The sequence below is a fragment of the Notolabrus celidotus genome, chromosome 6 (assembly GCF_009762535.1).
Source record: "Notolabrus celidotus isolate fNotCel1 chromosome 6, fNotCel1.pri, whole genome shotgun sequence".
Taxonomy (NCBI): Eukaryota; Metazoa; Chordata; class Actinopteri; order Labriformes; family Labridae; genus Notolabrus; species Notolabrus celidotus.
The window spans coordinates 25537788-25556163 of NC_048277.1; the positions used below are offsets into that span (position 1 = coordinate 25537788).

Here is an 18376-nt window from a genome sequence, read left to right on the forward strand (position 1 = left end):
ACTAGAAAAGCGCTATATAAGTAGGGAGAGGTGGAATGTACCAGGCTCCTCTACGCGTATCGATTTGATATGACATGTGCAATTAGGTTGCCCCTAGATCCCTTTTGACACCCAAAATTATTTACCATTAATGTCGGGTTTTGACCAATCAGAATCGAGTATTTAACACAGCCAGCTATGAAAGCCCATATATCACTGAAAACCTGTGTCCTTAATTGTGAACTGTTTTGCTTACATACAGTATAATTTCACATTTGTGGTAAATTTCACATTTTTTATAGTTCCCATGCTAAAGTAAAGAGTATGGGTTACACCCGCAATTGAAATTGGAATGAACACCTCTATGAATAAAGACCAGCTGATTAAGAAGTTGCCTTAAGGCAATCATTTCCCATTTGCAGAGGTACAATAACAATACAAAAACCACACAATAAAAAGTGATTCAAATCTAAAATTGCACTCAAGAGCAATAGTGTACATTTAAATGTTTTCTCCAGCTGTTTTTAAGGAGCTGCTTCAGATTTGTTGCTTTTTACAAGCACTAGTGTAAACTAGGCTGGCCAGTGGGGTAAGGATGTATGCAAGGGGAACATGAGGTATGTAAGTGTTAGAAGTATAAACTAGGGCAGTGCAATTAAGTGCAATGTCATTGTTGTCTCACTGAACATATTGCAACATTCTGAATGTATCATGTGGTGGAAAATTATTGTTATTGGGTCATGCACACTTTACTATTTTGATGCAGTCAAATGAACCTCAAGCTAGCTTTCATATTAGATGAAATGGTCCCAAGATTCAGAAGGGACATGTTTCAAACGCAGGATTTCTGTAAAACAAAAAGAACAGAAAAACACAAAAACTTATTGTAGCTAATATGCACACTTAGGGTATTTATTGCACTTCTTATCATTGAACAGCATCATTGCATATGTTGCATATTTTAGCCTACTCATATCATGCAGACCTCTAAATTGTTATTTTCTCCAGTGCCCATATATCTGCTTAAATCACCACCAATATTGTGGAATGATCTGCCCAAGGAAATTAGGTTGGCTGATTCTGTACTCGCATTAAAGTAATTTCTTATAGCTAAATACTGCAAGGTACAATGCTCATGGTGGATTAAGGTGGGGTAAGACTGAGTCTTATCCTGTCTTGGTGTTGGGTCTCTGTTCATAATATGAAATAGAGTATGGTCTAGACCTGCTATGTTTGTAAAATTGTCTTGAGATAACGTTTATTGTAATTTGACACTATACAAATAAAGATTGATTGATCGATTGATTGATTGATTGATTAAAACCTACTTTTATGAGAGAGCCTTTCGTGATTTTATTTGATCCGAAGGGTCGTCTTGTTTTATTTCTTATTGGTATGTTTTCTTTTAATGGTAGCCTAATGGTTAATGCACTAACTAGATGATCCCTTTAACATGTTGATTTTATACTTGTTTTGATGCATTGTGAAGTACTTTGTAATGCAGGTTTTGAAAAGTGCTTATTGTTATCATACTATCGTACCTTTCTTTTTTTAAGATTTAATTTGGAGCACAATGTCTACAGGCAAAAATAAACCAAATATGTTTCCAATGAGCAATTATAAAACCACAGGGGCATGCAAAAGTAGCTCAATAATGCCGCCCCTCAGGTTAAAGACTGAATTACAATTTTGTGTGCGTCAAATTAAACCACTAGGTGGAGCGAGACATTCTCTCAAATCCATTAGTGAACTTTAGCACTGAAATCCAGACTCCACCTGGAATGTGGGCCATACTCGGATCTGAGGGTGCAGTCATATGACTCCCAGATAGCCGAATGAGAGTCAGTCAACAGGGCCAGAAAATGCTTTCCTGAAACCACTTTAACATAGTTTTTGATCCTGAACGATTTAACTGTGTTGGAAGAAATCGACCCTGGCTGGTTTGCGCTCCAGCACGCACGCGGAGATGGGAAGCGACGCGTTGTTTAGTGAGCAGTAGTCTGCAGGAGGATGACAGTTTGTTGTTGCCTGTTGAGGCTCTGTGGATGCAGCTCTACTTCACCTGTGGGAGGTGTGATCGCGTACACTGTGGGCTCAGATGGAAGAACCTGGAAATTGGAGCACACTGCAGACAGCAGGAGTTAGGACGAGTTCAGCGGACATTCGGCAGTCACATGTCCGTCTCCGGAGACAAGTAGCAGCGGTGAACTCTCCTGTTCTGTCCGACGAACGACTCACCTTACCGGGAGTTATGGACGCCGAGGGGAGGGTGGACGAGTCGAGGCTAAGGCTTCATATTTTCAAAAACGGTACATCTGTCTTTCTTTCAATAACAGATACTGTTTTAGTAATCGGTTGAGAGGCATTAGGGGTAGTGACCTGCAGCTAATGACTTTGTTTACAAGTTCAGGTGATTTTCCCAAATATGAAAGTATTAAAGCTTGCCTTTGCGTAACATCATTGTGAAACTCTCAACTTGTATCTGTGTGTGGTACACTTTTATTGTAAGGTTGTACAAACCCATGTTTCTGAGGTCACAACAGGCAAAGCAGAGATCTTAAATAATCCCATAATTCCCATTTAGAAATGTAATCCAGTGAAATTCGCGTTTGAAAGATTGGTATTTCAGTGTTACGGCAGTACGGTATGACACAGAGGTCCTATGTTTCTACACAGTGAAAACTTTCATTATGAGGCCTTTAATTGTTTTGAACAAACATATTTGAAGGTTGGACTTTTCTATTTATTCTAATCTGTTTAAGAAGACTGGAGAGTTCATTTGCAAAAACAGATTTATTTTCAATATAGATTTTCAATAAAGTTACATTTTTTAGCATATCTCTAATTAGTAAAGTCATTTTTACTTTGTCGAAGCCATCCAACTTCAGCTGATTGATAATACCTAAAGCTACTAATTGGAAAAAAAATTTGAGTTTAAAAAAAAAAAAAAGTGAGTTATCTGTTTTTGAAAATAAACTCGTTTTCATTTAATTTCTGCATTTAGGAGATTTATCATTTTTGATTAAAGAGTACAATTTTTATTTTTAAACTTAACATGTGGCTCAAGTGTCTTAAAAGATAAAGCCATGCCTGTACATGCATTACTCTTTTTTTCAGTGAATAATTAACAAATAAGTACCTCAATGATCAAATGTGTCTATGTGCCTGAAAGTGTTGTGACCATTCCTGGTGACAAAAAGCGAGTCAAGTGATGCTCTGCTGCAGGACGTGACCTGCAGTCAAACCATTCTCTCAAACGTTTCATTTCACAGCTGACCCCTCAGGCAAAGAACTCCAGTGTGACTTCCAAGATAAAACAACAGATACTATTTAGAGAGTTGGTAAGATTCCTAAGAAGCTGAATAAAGTCACATGAGATTCATTAGTCAGAGAAAATAAATATTCAGTGAAGTGTGCTAAGAAATGAGATCACCTCTGACTTAATGTTTCTGAAGTGCATAAATGCGTTAAAATAGTCTGTAAACACATACCTCACAAGATCTCACAACTGGGCCTTACTAAAGGCTACTAACTACTAAAGTACCATTGCAATTGTTTTTCCTTCATCAAGCTTAAAACTTATGAAGTTTTAGCAATAAAGATCTACATAAGAAGTTTCTCTGGGGTAAAACATCTCCCTACATTCCATCAATGAGCAGTGATGTAGAAAATCACTTGCATTTCTGATGCCCTTTTACCTCCTCCATTCTGCCTCACAAACATCGGAACCTGATTAAAGAGCCTGCAGAGCAAATCATTACACAAGACATCTCAAATCTTTGTGTCAAATCCCAGGGGAAGCAGAGTAAAGGTCACCAAATGTTGTCCAAGCTTTGTTTCCCGAGGATATTCTTCTCAGCTGCAAAGCTGTGTTTTTTTTTACTTTCTGTGATATAGTCAGGGTTTGTGTGGTTCCTGTAGAGATAGCTTTGACTGAAAGATGATAGCCGGGATAAAATCTTCGTCTGAAAACATTGGGGCAGCAGATTCATTGACTGTTATCAGTTAACAAAGTGTTTATATCGATTCAGAGATCATCAAAAGCTATAGAAAAATATGACTAACCATGTATTAATGATTCTTTTTATTCATTATGAATTTATTAAGGATCTATCAACGTGTTGCCATGAAAAACATTCAACACTAATGGAAAGCAGGGACTTTAAAACACATGTTGAGGAGTTATCAGGTTGATCTTAAAAAATGAGCTGAGAGAACCACGGGGGAGCAGCTAGGATGAGATTATTAAGAGCAGCGGTACATGTTTTAAAACATCTCTTCTTATCTTTTTTTTCTCATTACTGTGGTTTTGTGTTTGTCCTTCTGTTTGAATTATTATGTTGTGTTTACTTGCCTAAAATTGCTGAATACTAAATTAGCTGCCAGACTGCCCAAGTTTTTAACATGCAGTGTTTGTAATTATTGAAAAGTCCTGATTGAAAGAAATGATCATGTATAGGTGGCGTGTCCCCCTCTGAGCGTGGCCTTGTGTGGCGTTTCCTGTTTGGGATGTACCCATGCAGCTCGACAGCGTTGGAGCGCTCCCTGCTGCAGGAGCAGCTGGTTGTTCGTTACAGCGTCATGAAAAGAAAGTGGCAGCAGTTCCTTCCTTCAGCTGTGCAGATTCATCTCAACGGCACCGATGGTAAAAGCCCAAACATTCAAAATCTTCCTCTTTCTCTTTTGCACTGTCTTACGTACTCCCTTTTAAAATATCCATGACCACACAAGCTTTTGTCCTTTAAAGCGGAGTTGGTGGCAGCAGTCAGATATTTTGAACAGAGACAGGCTCGGGCCCAACAACAGACCCAGGACCAATCTGAGGAGGTCTGGGAAAGACTGGCTTTCTTGGAGCTTCAGGCACAGGTTAGAGAAATTGAATATTTGTTGTTCTATTTTCAATCTGTATACAACCCCAGATCCCAAAAAGTTCGGACACTGAGTAACATGTTTTTAAAACAGATTCTGATGGTTTGAAGATCATTTAAACTCTTGATTGAATTGAAAATAGTGCAAAGATAATTGTTGAAATTGAAACTGAAAAGTTTTTTTCTTTTATGAAAAATATATGTTCATTTAAAAATAGATTCCATTGACACATTGTAAGACAATGGGTCCAGGACAAGACAATTTGAAAAAATTGTGTAGTGTTAAAAAACCACATGGAGGAACATCTCCCAACTAATGAAGTTAATTATCAACAGGTTAGCAATGGGACTAGGTAATAAAAGGGAATTCTAGACAGGCTGAATCTTTTAGAAGTAATGCTGGGAAGAGGTTCCCCACTCTGTGAGAGACTACAAAAGGAACAAGGCTCCTCGGCTTGTTATCAGCGTGCAGTTCAAAAGCCAACATCCATGATGGTACAGGGATGCATAAGTGCCCGTGGCATGGGTAGCTTACACTTTTAATGGAGCAACATATCATGCTGCTATCTATAAAAATGCCTTCTTCAGTGAAGACCCTGCAAATTTCAGTAAGAAGATGGCAAACCGCATTCTGCACATATTACAACAGCTTGGCTCTGTAGTAGTAGAGTCCATGTGCTACACTAGCCTGCATGTAGTCCTGACTTTTCACCCATTGAAAATATTTGGCTCATCATGAAATAAAAGTGACGGCAAAGGACACACCAAACTATTGAGCAGCTGAAATCCTATATCAGTCAAGAATGGGACAACTTTTAAATTTCCAAACTCCAGAAACTGGTGTCCTCGGTTCCGAAATGTTTACAGAATGTTGTTAAAAATAGAGATGATGCAACACAATGTTAAACATGCCCCTGTCCCAACTGTTTTGAAATGTGTTGCTGGTATCAAACTTAAATTAGCATATATATGTTTTGTTGTTTCATTTTCAATTAAATAGAGAGTTTAAATAATTTGAAAAACATCGAATTTGGTTTTATTAACATTTTAAAGTGTCACAACTTCTTTTTGGAATTGGGGTTGTATTTCAGGATCGTGTTTCCTATTTTATAAACTCCTGTTTGTTTACACATTTCTGTAAATTCCATCTCTTTTGGCTTTGGTAAAAGTGAATGGATTTTCTGTTGAAGGATAAGGTATGCAGTATGTTTAGGGAAATTGCAGCAAGATCTAGTTCTGTTAAATCGTTATTTGCATATAGTCACATTTGACCTATTTGTACCAGCTGAAGTGTTGAGCACTTCTGTCAGGGGACTATGTTCTCTTAAACAGTTGCTAAACTCAGACAAGTGAAACTTGACATGCCATCTTAACAGAACCATGCTCATCCATAAACTACTCACATCCCAGACAGTGTTGGTACCATTTCTTGTGCTTAAACAAGATATGATTAAAAATGCATCTAACTCTCCTTACCAACATAGAAGTGAAACCAAAAACCATATTAGTGAAATATGTTTGTCTTTTCATTTCCTTGTTGACACTAGATATTGTTTGAGCGTGTCACATTTGACCAGGAGGAGCTGCGGGAAGCCATACGAATCATTGACAAGGATGTGCCGAGAACCAACAGAGACCTGAGCTATTATCAGTGAGTGACTGGAAGCCATTGTTGTGGGCTTACACGTCAGACATGAGTCAGTCAACATGTATGAATCATCAGATAGTGTGTGGTATTTGATTGTTTATCCTCGTGTAATTTTTGGCAGTAAAAACTAGACATTTACTCTAAAGCAGCTAAAAGGGATCATTCATTGCATTTGACCCAGAAAGAGAAACAAGAGCAAAGACTAAAGAAAGTCAGTTTACTTACTTGACTTAACCCTGAATCAACTCTTCAGGCCACATCAACCCTTCACGTTTACCAGAAGCAAAAACCCATGCCATGATATTGCTTAAAGCTAGCTTCAATTCAAATTTAAAGTCTGTTTTTGAATATTCTAAAATTAAACTGTAAGCATTCACTGGCTCTCAATATTGGGAATTTCAAGACTAAGCCAAGTGAGCTGGGTTGCTCAAACAAAAAGCATACATTTAGAGTTTGTGTTTTGTATTTACCTTAAAACTGATGACCAGACTAAGCTTGATTTGGACATAGATTTATATTAGATTTTATCTGCTGATAAGGGCTTCAATACCTCTCTGACATACTTCAAAATACAAGCATATCGGTACTGAAACAACTAATACTGAAACATTACTTAGAAATCGAAAACTTAACTAATATAGGGTTTGTACATGAATTCAAATGCATAAAAGCAACACTCAATTTCATTGTAACATGCCATATTAATACCAGGGAGCCGCCATAGCTACATCATATGTTTTGTTGATTATTCCCAAAACTGTCGAGGCGTGTTTGAAGTGCTAGGATGCCCTCCTTTAAAGAGTCTATAAAATCAGATCCTGTAGTGTTCTAATTACTCTGCTTCACTATGTCTGTGCAGGGGGGAAGGTTTGGCTAATCTGCTGGTGTTGAGAGATATCCTCATCACTTATGCTGCTTTTCACCCAGGTACTGTAAACAAACAACAGTGAGACTATTGTGATTCATTGATGGGGCTTGATCAGCCAGCATCAGGGGCTGTCTGTGATGGGAGGGACACTAAATGTGTTTGTTTGTGCATTACTTATCTTGAATATTGATCCAGAGGTCAGTTATGCTCAAGGAATGAACGACCTGTGCAGTCGCTTTCTGGAGGTTCTTGATTCAGAGGTCGACACTTTCTGGAGTTTCTCCTGCTACATGGAGAAGTTTTCCAAGGACTTTCGGGCTGATGGACTTCACAGGAAAATAGGTGAGATCAGCAAATAGAAATAAAACTTCATGTGGATGCTACTTAAAGCTGGGGTTGGTAGTCAGATTTAAATACACTTTTTGTTTTACTGGTTAAAATGATCTCTATGTCCTGATGGCAATCAATACATAATGTGTTCCTAAAAAAGAGTGAAAAAAGCTGCTATCTACAGCCAGAGTAAACCTGGGAAAACACCAAACAATCACCGTTTTTTGGGTCCCAACATTTTAAACCAATCAAATTCCGTTCTGCCCGCCTCCTGCGCGTACATTTCCCCGGCGTGCACTCAGAGTCCCCTCCCTTTGCTTCCCCTGACTCTACTGACTGCCCCTCTCGCTCTACCTCGGGCCTGTCCCCTCTGACCCGATGAGGTGCTTTGCTCAGGACTGTAGTCCGGATAAGAGTCTAAAAAGCTCTCACCACGGGGGGCTCTGATGAGCAAAATAATTAATTACATTTGGTAAGTCCTACGGAAAATGTATATGTTGTAGCGTCCGTCCGGACGCTGTAGTGATGACGAGCTGATTCGAGAACACGTTGAGTTTTAATAACCGGTCACTGTCGGACGTGACCACGCCAACCAACAAAGCAACAATCAATGTTTGAATGAATGAAAAACTTCTCTTGTCTCTCCTCTCTCCCCCTCGCACTCTCTACACCTCAGTCTCCGGATGCCTTCACTGACTGTCAACACTGTAGGAATTAAGAGCATCTACACTGAACACATTTAACAAACAGTGGAGCTGTTACAGTATTATATGTGTTATAACTTTTCTCCTGATATCGTGTGATAATATGATAATGTTTTGGTGAGGACTGGTTTTGAATCAGTCACGATCATATGGTTGCAAATCAGCGGCGCTCGTGCATGTGAGCGGGGGGGGCGTCGTTGTGGAGGAGCTCCAAGGGGAGGAGGGGGGGGGGGGGGGGTTAGACCGAGTCATGAGGAAATGCTACATTCAAATTCATGCTAGTTTTCCGAGACTACTGACCCCAGCTTTAATGGGGAGACATAAATGCTGGGAAGTTGAATATGCACATAAATGTATTGTATGAAAAAAAATTGAGACCTCTGCTAGTAAAGCAAAGGTACTGAATTCTTTGTACATGCAATCCAGTAGATTGACAATAACAGCATACAGTACGTTGAATTTTGAGGTTTTTTTTTAAATGGTCGATTCGGCTGATAAGTTAATTCACAACAAGTTTTTCATATTTCAAAATGAAGGTTTGGGAAAGCTAAGGAAAATATGTCATAGATTATAGAAAAATACAAAAAAAACTGGACCAAACCGAAGCATTAATAGAATACATAAATAAAAAAACATAGACCAATCCTGGACATTAGCAACTTGGAGTATAATTCATCCAGAATGAAAGCTTATTACAGTAGTATCATTATTGTACATAATTGAATTTACTGTCTTTCAGAGCTGGAAGCAGCGCTGTTAAAGGAACTGGATCCTCAGCTTTATGCTCATTTAGTCACAGACAGTATGGAGAGCTTCACCTTCTGCCACAGGTGCTTCTGCTAATCATAACTTTCTGTATAATTATGCTCTGTGCCCACTTTTTGGTCTCTGTGTTTTTATTCCAGATGTACATTTTATTTGAGTCTGTCTGCGTGTGTTGTGTCTCCTCTAAGGTGGCTGTTGCTGGGTTTCCAAAGGGAGTTTGAGCACAGTGATGCTTTGCGCTTGTTCGAGATCCTGAGTTGTGACCACCTGGAGCTTATCTCCCAACAAGTAGACCGAGCCCGTTACCAGGAGAGGCTGGCACGAAAGTACAGCACAGGTGAAAGCCAGAATGCAAGTTAGTAGACTTAACGTTATGTTGAAACACTTAAAATCTACGACTTATTAAATTTTGATGTTGTAATTTTCACAGAGGAGAATTCAGAGTCAAAGCTTCAGACTATCAACACAGACTTCACTTTTGAGCTCTTCATCTGTGCAGCCATCCTGTTAGAGAACAGAGAGGCCCTGCTGCGGTGCCGAGATGATGTACAACTCATCCAGTTTACAAGCAGGTATGTCTGTATGCTAAAGCATGACAGTCATTACAAACAAAGGGATCCTGTGTCGGTCAGTCTGTATGAATGTCTCAGTAAAGCTTTGATTTTTTTTGTGCAGCCTTCAGGGAACATTGGACCTGAACAGCACACTGAAGAAAGCAGAGCATCATCTTTACAACTACTGCAAGCGCTGTGCTTGGGACTATATGAACGGGCACTGCAGAGCACACAAGAGCAAAGAAGAGGACTTTCTTTGTCAGCTGCGGGGTTTACTTGTTTTAAAGTGATAGCTACTATTTAAATAGCTGATGTCAAAGACTGTTATGATACTGTAACTTCCAACAGGGGTCAAACAATCCCAATTTGTCATTTTAGTGGAATATTTTTTATCTTAGTTCTTATTTCTGAGGGAAACACTCTAATGAAGTGATTGCTGCTGACCGGAGGTGTGATCAGTTTCTGCTGGTCATTTCAAATGTACAGTATTTATTGTATGAAAGCTGACAAACACCAACTGTGAAACATTTTGGTTGCTTTGCTGAACCCAATGAATTTGAATGCAAAGCTTGAAATCTGAGCAGGTCAGAGTCAGCACTTTTTTACAAGTTATGCTGAGTTCAACTTCTGTTAAAAAAAACTAATACTCCATGAGAGTATGTGAACACAGATCTGGTGTCACAACAGGTGGTGTGTGATGAAATGCAGTTGAATATAATGCCATATGGCCTGTGTGTCAGATAGGAAACACGAATAGATGTCCAGGCTTTGGCAGAGGGACCATGTACTAAGGGGAAGGAAAACTTACTGAACAACTGTGTCTTACATAGAGAATGAAATATTTACATTAGTTGTTCTGAAGATTATACCTCAATAAAACTCCTGAAGGCTGTTTACTATGTGGTGAAAGTAATATCTATCTTTTATTTTTTTAATATTCCTTAGACAATGAAATCAAGGTTGGTTAAATATCTGACAAACCCCTGTATGCAGGTAAGATCAACTGGGATACATTAAGATAACACTGAGTCTAACATTTGAAGCTGCAAAATTAAAAAGTTTCCCTTGAGAATAGCCACCTTGAAAATACATATAAGTGCATAACTGTGTCCGAGTACAATTATGTATCACCTCAAAAGGTAAATGTATTCATTCATAAAGAAAACAAACTACAAATTGAGTATCAGTGTGAATGAACTGCTCTTCGTCCTGAGCTAGTCCCCTCACAGAACTCATGTATATGTGCGGACATGTATTGCTTAAGTGAGTTAGACATTTGATGCTATTCTTAAACCAACATTTGACACTTATTGCCTATGTTTATATGATTACTGAAATTAAAAGCAAGTCAGAGCAGAGAAATGATTTTTGAATAAGCTAATCTGTAACACTGTGCTGTTTAGTGTTGTAGCCCTGAGAACAAAATTGTCCCTGTTGTGGAGAATTTTTAGGTCAGATTCCAAATCAAAGCCTTCATGATTTAACATTTTGTTTGTTCCCTCTGCTTCCCTAGCAGAGGGCTACAGAGTTAATAGCAAGCTCTCAAGGAAACCCACCCATTGGACAGAAACATGGGCCTAGAACTTTCCTTGGTGGAGTCACCTGACACCCTGTTGGGCTCCCCCTGCAGTGCTCTATATACTTTTGGGAGTAGTGACAGTCGCCCTCTTAGTCCGCCTGCCAGGGGAGAGAAAGGAGTGCTGGAGAGGAGTGTTGTGTGCACGGCTAAAGCACCACTAATCAGTAAACTCTCAAGTCTTGAACATCTGACGGCACAAGGTAACCCCCCCTCTATAAGAGGCATTGCATTCAGCCTGACTTCACATAATCTGTCTTGCTTGCTGCTTTTAAAGCCTAACCACCAAATGTGAGAGGTACTTCCATATAAGGGAGGCTTGCATGGTTAGTGTCAAAAAATGGCATGACAAACTGAAGCAGGATCCTCGTAAAATAAGAAAAAGTTCAGTGAATGTTATCAAATTAAATGATTATAATGAATCATTTTCATAGCACAACACTTTCAGTTGGGTGGACTTGTCTCTTAAAAGACTCATTAATGTGTTATTGCTCAGTACAGACAGATTCAAATATAGAACTCTTCTATCAACACCACTGTCCTGTTATGATAAGATGTTTTTCTGGATCTGCACATTGAACGTTTTTAAATGTGTGTGTATGACAAGCAGTGAAGCAACAGATTTGTCAGCGTTTTCTGCTCCGTGTCACACAACTGGATAATGAGCCATAATTCAATATCCTATGATTGAAGCAGCTCTAGACTTAAAGGAACACTCTGTACTTCCCCTGTATGACAAACAGAAGAAAAAAGATAATCTAAAAGGTTATAAACTTTAATCAAAACAGCTCTGTATGATGTTAATTGGCATTAAATGTGTCTCTGCTTCAAAATAGTGCTATTTACTGTGTCAGATTGCTGGTGTTGTTAGTGCACAGTCCTTTGCAATAAGAGGCTTTTCTTCTGTAGTTAATTATAACATTTGCTAATTATGACACCCCCAAAGCTTGAGTTTTCGGTGTCACTTTGGTGTTCAAGCCTAACTGACTTTGAATCATTCAAGTCTTGCCTGCCAGTCATTGATAAATGATCACTTAGTTTACAACCACCTTCCGTTCATTGCCATGCAGACACGTTGATACTTATTATAGTAGCTGTAAGCTATCTGAAACCAGCTGTCGGAAAATAGACCCCCCCCCCAATTGCCAACCAAGGATCAGCACATAACATTTCACGGGCCTGACTGAGACACTGAAGTGTTGTGTTTCTGAGGGAGGGAGAGAGAGTTAATTTGGAAAGGAAGTAAAGGACAGTGTAACATAGTCTAGGCTTTTAGTGTGTCGTCAGACTCGTCACTACCCCACAAACTCCATGAAAGACAGCCTTACACTGCCATGCAGGCAAATTTGTTTAGCAACACCTGAAAAAATGAAGCTACTCCCAAGTTATTATAATTGTAGGAGCACACATCTATAAGTCCAAGCACAAAACATGAACAATCATGAACGTCCACAAATACAAATCCTTTCCTCAGCCACGATGAGTACATGCACTAATGTAAGATAAATGGTCAAAGTGTCTTCTCTTCTCTTCTCTTCTCTTAGATGTCTAAAGGACCAGCAGTAGGCATTGATTTGGGCACCACATATTCTTGTGTGGGCATCTTCCAGCATGGCAAGGTGGAAATCATTGCCAATGACCAAGGAAACAGGACCACGCCCAGCTATGTGGCCTTCACCGACACTGAGAGACTGATTGGGGATGCTGCAAAGAACCAGGTTGCCATGAACCCAGCCAATACTGTATTTGGTAAGAACTGAAACTCCCAGAATACCATGGGCTTACAAATCAGTGGATTGTAGTTTCAATCTTTTTACATATCATGACTCAACACTCTTTATTTATCTGTGTATACCCTGAGAACACATAGTTTAAATAACCCCTTTTTCTCACGCATCTTTTTTAGATGCTAAGCGTCTGATTGGTCGAAAGTTTGACGACGCTGTGGTGCAGTCTGACATGAAGCACTGGCCCTTCCAGGTCGTGAATGACTCATCCAAACCCAAAGTGCAGGTTGAATACAAGGGTGAGATGAAGACCTTCTATCCTGAAGAGATTTCCTCAATGGTCCTCACCAAGATGAAAGAGATCTCCGAGGCTTATCTTGGCAAGGTAGATGCCACAACGTGTATAACAATATGCTTTTAAAGTAGCAAAAAAGGTAGTTTGCTTTTATGCAAAACAGAAACATAAAGTGGTGAACAGTTTTCAAGCCTGCTACACTTCTCAAAATCATATCTCAAATCTAACAACTCATAGTTGATGCAAGCATTTCTTTGACTGTGCCTTGTGGCCCCTTACTACATTTTGCAATGTCTAGACAGAATTTAAAAGTTGTTTAAACACAGAAATTATTTTAAATGACCCCATGTCTCGCTCCCTTTACAGCCTGTGAATAATGCAGTTGTCACAGTTCCTGCTTACTTCAATGACTCCCAGCGTCAAGCCACCAAAGATGCTGGAGCCATTTCAGGGCTTAATGTGCTGCGCATCATCAATGAGCCCACGGCCGCAGCCATCGCTTATGGCCTGGACAAAAAGGTGTCTGTCAATAGAATGAAAGAGGCCATATGATAAACCATATCTATAAATTAAAAGAGAAGGTGTGTTTCCATAAGTAATTCTAACACTTTCCTTTAGGTTGGTGCTGAACGCAATGTCCTAATCTTTGACCTTGGAGGTGGTACTTTTGATGTATCAATCCTGACCATTGAAGATGGCATCTTTGAGGTCAAGTCCACAGCCGGGGACACTCACTTGGGTGGGGAAGACTTCGACAATCGCATGGTCAACCATTTCCTTTCAGAGTTTAAGCGCAAGTTCAAAAAGGAAATCAACAGCAACAAGCGAGCTGTGCGTCGTCTGCGCACAGCCTGTGAGCGCGCCAAGCGCACCCTCTCCAGCAGCACTCAGGCCAGCATTGAGATTGACTCACTCTATGAGGGAACCGATTTCTACACTTCCATCACCAGGGCTCGATTTGAAGAGCTGAATGCAGACCTGTTCCGTGGCACTCTTGAGCCTGTGGAGAAGGCCCTGAGAGATGCCAAGATGGATAAGGCTCAGATCCATGATATTGTTCTGGTTGGTGGCTCCACACGTATCCCAAAGATTCAAAAGTTGCTGCAAGACTTGTTCAATGGCCGTGATCTTAACAAGAGTATCAACCCTGATGAGGCTGTGGCCTATGGTGCAGGTAAGATTTTTTATTGCATTGAGGTGTATGCATATTTTAGTCCTACAACTATTAGAATATAAAAGCTCCTCTTCAGAAGTAATTGGTATATGAAAATCTGCCTCCCAGTCATTGCATTCATTTCACCAATTGAATCTCTCTGCAGCTGTGCAAGCAGCCATCTTGGCTGGTGATAAGTCTGAGAACGTACAGGACCTGCTCCTGCTGGATGTCACGCCCCTCTCCCTGGGAATCGAGACTGCTGGAGGAGTAATGACTGTCCTTATCAAAAGGAACACCACTATCCCAACCAAGCAAACCCAGACCTTTACTACTTACTCAGACAACCAGCCTGGTGTGCTCATTCAGGTAGAGCAAACTCTGAGTAAAGTTCCAGACAAAATGTAGCAGATTTATTCATATCAGATGGACGAATTCACTTGTGCATCAGAAACTGATTTGCATAATTGTTTACAGGTTTATGAAGGTGAAAGAGCCATGACCAAGGATAACAATATTCTTGGCAAGTTTGAGCTGACTGGTATTCCACCTGCTCCCAGAGGGGTTCCTCAGATTGAAGTGACCTTTGACATTGATGCCAACGGCATTCTCAATGTGTCTGCAGTGGACAAAAGCACTGGAAAGGAGAACAAGATCACCATCACCAATGACAAAGGTATTTTACAATATCAAATACTTATACTTATATAAAAAATTGTATTTAAAAGCCAGTAGAGAAACCTGTCAAATATTATCCCACCCCAGGATGTTGAGACCAGCACTTTCTTTCCCATAAGCTGCTCATTAATAACAACCTAACAAGCCACTCATAATGTAATAATGAGGACTAGAGAGCTAACATCCACTACACAATGTAATCTGCCTGTCTGTGTAGGTATCTGTTGACAGAACTCAATAAAAGGCAGATAGTCATTATACAATGTCAATGTATCCTAAAAACCAAAGGACAATTGCACATAAACAGAGAGACCATTTGGGTGAATATTTCACTGGACATACTGAGCTTTATGTTTCATTCCCCTGAGGTCGACTGAGCAAGGAGGAGATTGAGAACATGGTGCGTGAAGCAGAGCAGTTCAAGGCCGAGGATGAGGTCATGAGAGAAAAGGTTACAGCCAAGAACTCCCTCGAGTCTCTGGCCTTCAACATGAAGAGCACTGTGGAGGATGAGAAGCTCCAAGACAAGATGAGCCCTGAGGACAAAAAGGCCATTGTAGACAAGTGTAACGAAGTCATTTCCTGGCTGGACAGGAACCAGGTAAGAATCCATTGCCTAAACCATTATTCTTGATAGAAAACAGAGGTTTCTCTCAGACTCATGGTTTGAAAGCAGATTGGAAGCCTGCTGTATGTTCTCATAGTGTTAATAATGTGCAATTATTTCTATACTCCCCTGTCAAAATGATGACCGTGCTGTTCCTTCTGTTAACCAGACGGCAGAGAAGGACGAGTATGAACACCAGCAGAAGGAGCTAGAGAAGGTCTGCAACCCAATCATCTCCAAGCTTTACCAGGGGGGCATGCCAGAGGGCATGCCAGGGGGGATGCCTGGAGGAATGCCAGGAGGAATGCCTGGTGGCTTCCCTGGTGGAGCTGGAGGCGGATCCTCCTCTGGCCCAACTATTGAGGAGGTCGACTAAACGTTCTGTCAACAGCATCTTTATTCCCTCTATAAGGACAGGTGTTTCAAATTGATATCTACTATAAACACTGTAATTCTCACATTGAACAGCTGTTTAAATTTGGCCTAAGTCAACTGTATCTGTACCTGATGAATAAACCCTAAATGAATCATCTCAGATCCCATCTTTCACTCATGTTATTAACTGAACCAGAGCACATATTCAAAAGACTATCACATGAAATGTTTATTCTATTTCAATTTGTGTTCTTGCTACCATGTTTCTGTAAGAATATTTAAAGTGGGGTCATCAACCTTTGAGAAAAAGGCAAGTAGCTAACTTTTTTTATTTATTTGACCTCAGTTCAAGAAGGTTCCTGGTTCGAATCCCTGGCCGGGCAGGTGCCTTTCTGTGTGGGGTTTGCATGTTCTCTTCGTGCATGCCTGGGTTCTCTCCGGGTATTCCGGATTCCTCCCACAGTCCAAAAACATGCTCACCAGGTTGATTGATCACTCTAAATTGAGTGTGGATGTGAATGGTTGTCCGTCTCTCTGTGTAAGCCCTGTGATAGGTTGGCGACCTGTCCAGGGTGTACCCTGCTTTCCGCCCGAAGCCAGCTGGGATAGGCTCCAGTCCCCCGCGACCCCTAATGGGATAAGTGGTCAAGATAATGGATGGATGGATGGATGACCTCAGTTCAACTTGGAAAAAAATTGAGATTAACACTCCTTTCAAGAGTGTCCTGGCTGAGACAAGCAGAAACACAACTTGGAAACTTTGAAAATACAAACCTTGAAAAAAAAAGCCACTCACTGCAAAATCAGTAATGTGCACTGCCTCTTCATTAGGGCCCTAATTGAAAGCCCTATTGAAACCCTAAGGATTATTTTTATTCTTTGTCACGCGACTTACATCGCATTTTTGGAGCCTTTAACATGCATGAAAGATCGGAAATTTTTGCATGCTAATCAGGCCTGGTGAAAAATTAGCAAATTTATGGGTCTCGCACAAAAATTTGTGCTCACTAGCGCCCCCTAAAGTTTTCAAAAAACGCATATTCATGGCATCAGGACACACAAAAAAGCCTCTCACACCCATATCCGAAACTCAACAGGAAGAGCGCCACCTAGCTTTGAAGATTTAAAATGGCGTCCAAATAAGGGAGCATACTTTTGCAAACTCCTCCTAGGGTTTTTCTCCGATTCAGTCCAAACTAGGCACATTCTATAGTAGACACATTGACGATTCAAAATTATTATAGGCATTCCTTTCAGACTAAAATTGTGGGCGTGGCAAGCTTTCAGGCGGTGCATCAAATGCACATACAGCTTTGAATGTGAAGAGTGATGCCCGAATAAGGGTGCATACTTTTGAGAACTAGTCCTAGGGTTTTACTCTATTTCAGTCCCAACAAGGCACATTCTACAGTAGACACATTGACGATCCAAAATTATTCGAGGCATTCTGTTCAGACTAAAATTGTGGGCGTGGCAGACTGTCAAGTTTGGAAGTTTTCTTGGCAATCTGCAAAAAACTTGGAACATTTGCACCACCTAAGGGACACAGGCGGTATACTCTCTCAGATCTTGCTGTTACATCATGTGGTGGCTTATATCAGGCGGTGGTTTACATGTGGAGGTGGCTCACTTAGGCGGTGGCTGCAGGTGTGCGAGGACCCGTTCATCGCCGCTTGCAGCTTTAATTGTAAGTATGTTTGAATTGACTTATAATCACCTGAATATGGACGTTGTTTTGTTTTTGTTCACTCAGAATGGGCCTTTTAAATCTACATTGGAGCAGGGCCTCTTTCACTGAGGCTACCACCTTTTTTTTTTTTTTTTTTACTTTTTTTATTGATTTTCACATAGAAAAATAGTCACATCCAAAATTAGAGGTTGGTACGTTTTCCTTTTTCTTGGAACAAAGAAGCACACAGATGACATACGAAATACAAAACAACAAATAACCCCCACCCCGACACATCCTCCCTTCAGATTAACTAAATAGAACTCCAAAAATGGAGAACATAAGAAAAAAACAAGTGTAATAAAGATAAACAAATGAAAGCAAGAATCTAAACACAGTAAGACACACCATGGTGATGCTCAGTCTAAAGACACACAGCAAGCTAAAGGCTGCCATCTTGCACTGATGTGTTTCTACAGTGGCTCAGAATGGACAAACTAGTAACAAACGTGTTTTTGTGTTTTGTTGGTGGCTGATTAAAATGCCCCGGTTGGAAGACAAAAAAGAAGAGTATTTTTTA

The 18376-nt window shown here is 40.2% G+C and overlaps 2 protein-coding genes across 4 annotated transcripts; both read left to right on the forward strand.

Moving 5' to 3' along the window:
- Window positions 1-1707: 1707 nt before the first annotated feature.
- LOC117814752 (TBC1 domain family member 15-like) lies at window positions 1708-10612 on the forward strand. Of its 2 annotated transcripts, XM_034686243.1 has the most exons (10): window positions 1708-2288; window positions 4439-4624; window positions 4727-4845; window positions 6395-6498; window positions 7355-7422; window positions 7559-7705; window positions 9137-9227; window positions 9351-9499; window positions 9593-9734; window positions 9838-10612. In XM_034686243.1, the coding sequence occupies exons 1-10, from the start codon at window positions 2078-2080 to the stop codon at window positions 10004-10006; spliced, it is 1386 nt and encodes a 461-aa protein (XP_034542134.1). In that variant the 5' UTR covers window positions 1708-2077; the 3' UTR covers window positions 10007-10612. The 2 variants fall into 2 exon arrangements, with proteins under 2 accessions (XP_034542134.1, XP_034542135.1); XM_034686244.1 differs by lacking the exon at window positions 1708-2288 and having other exon boundaries at window positions 4533-4624; window positions 4711-4845.
- A 63-nt stretch (window positions 10613-10675) lies between these two features.
- Window positions 10676-16287, forward strand: LOC117814751 (heat shock cognate 71 kDa protein-like). 2 transcript variants are annotated; one of them, XM_034686241.1, is made up of 9 exons: window positions 10676-10709; window positions 12837-13041; window positions 13199-13404; window positions 13681-13833; window positions 13933-14488; window positions 14634-14836; window positions 14945-15143; window positions 15514-15746; window positions 15922-16287. In XM_034686241.1, the coding sequence occupies exons 1-9, from the start codon at window positions 10704-10706 to the stop codon at window positions 16126-16128; spliced, it is 1968 nt and encodes a 655-aa protein (XP_034542132.1). In that variant the 5' UTR covers window positions 10676-10703; the 3' UTR covers window positions 16129-16287. The 2 variants fall into 2 exon arrangements, with proteins under 2 accessions (XP_034542132.1, XP_034542133.1); XM_034686242.1 differs by lacking the exon at window positions 10676-10709 and adding an exon at window positions 12582-12688.
- Window positions 16288-18376: the final 2089 nt, after the last annotated feature.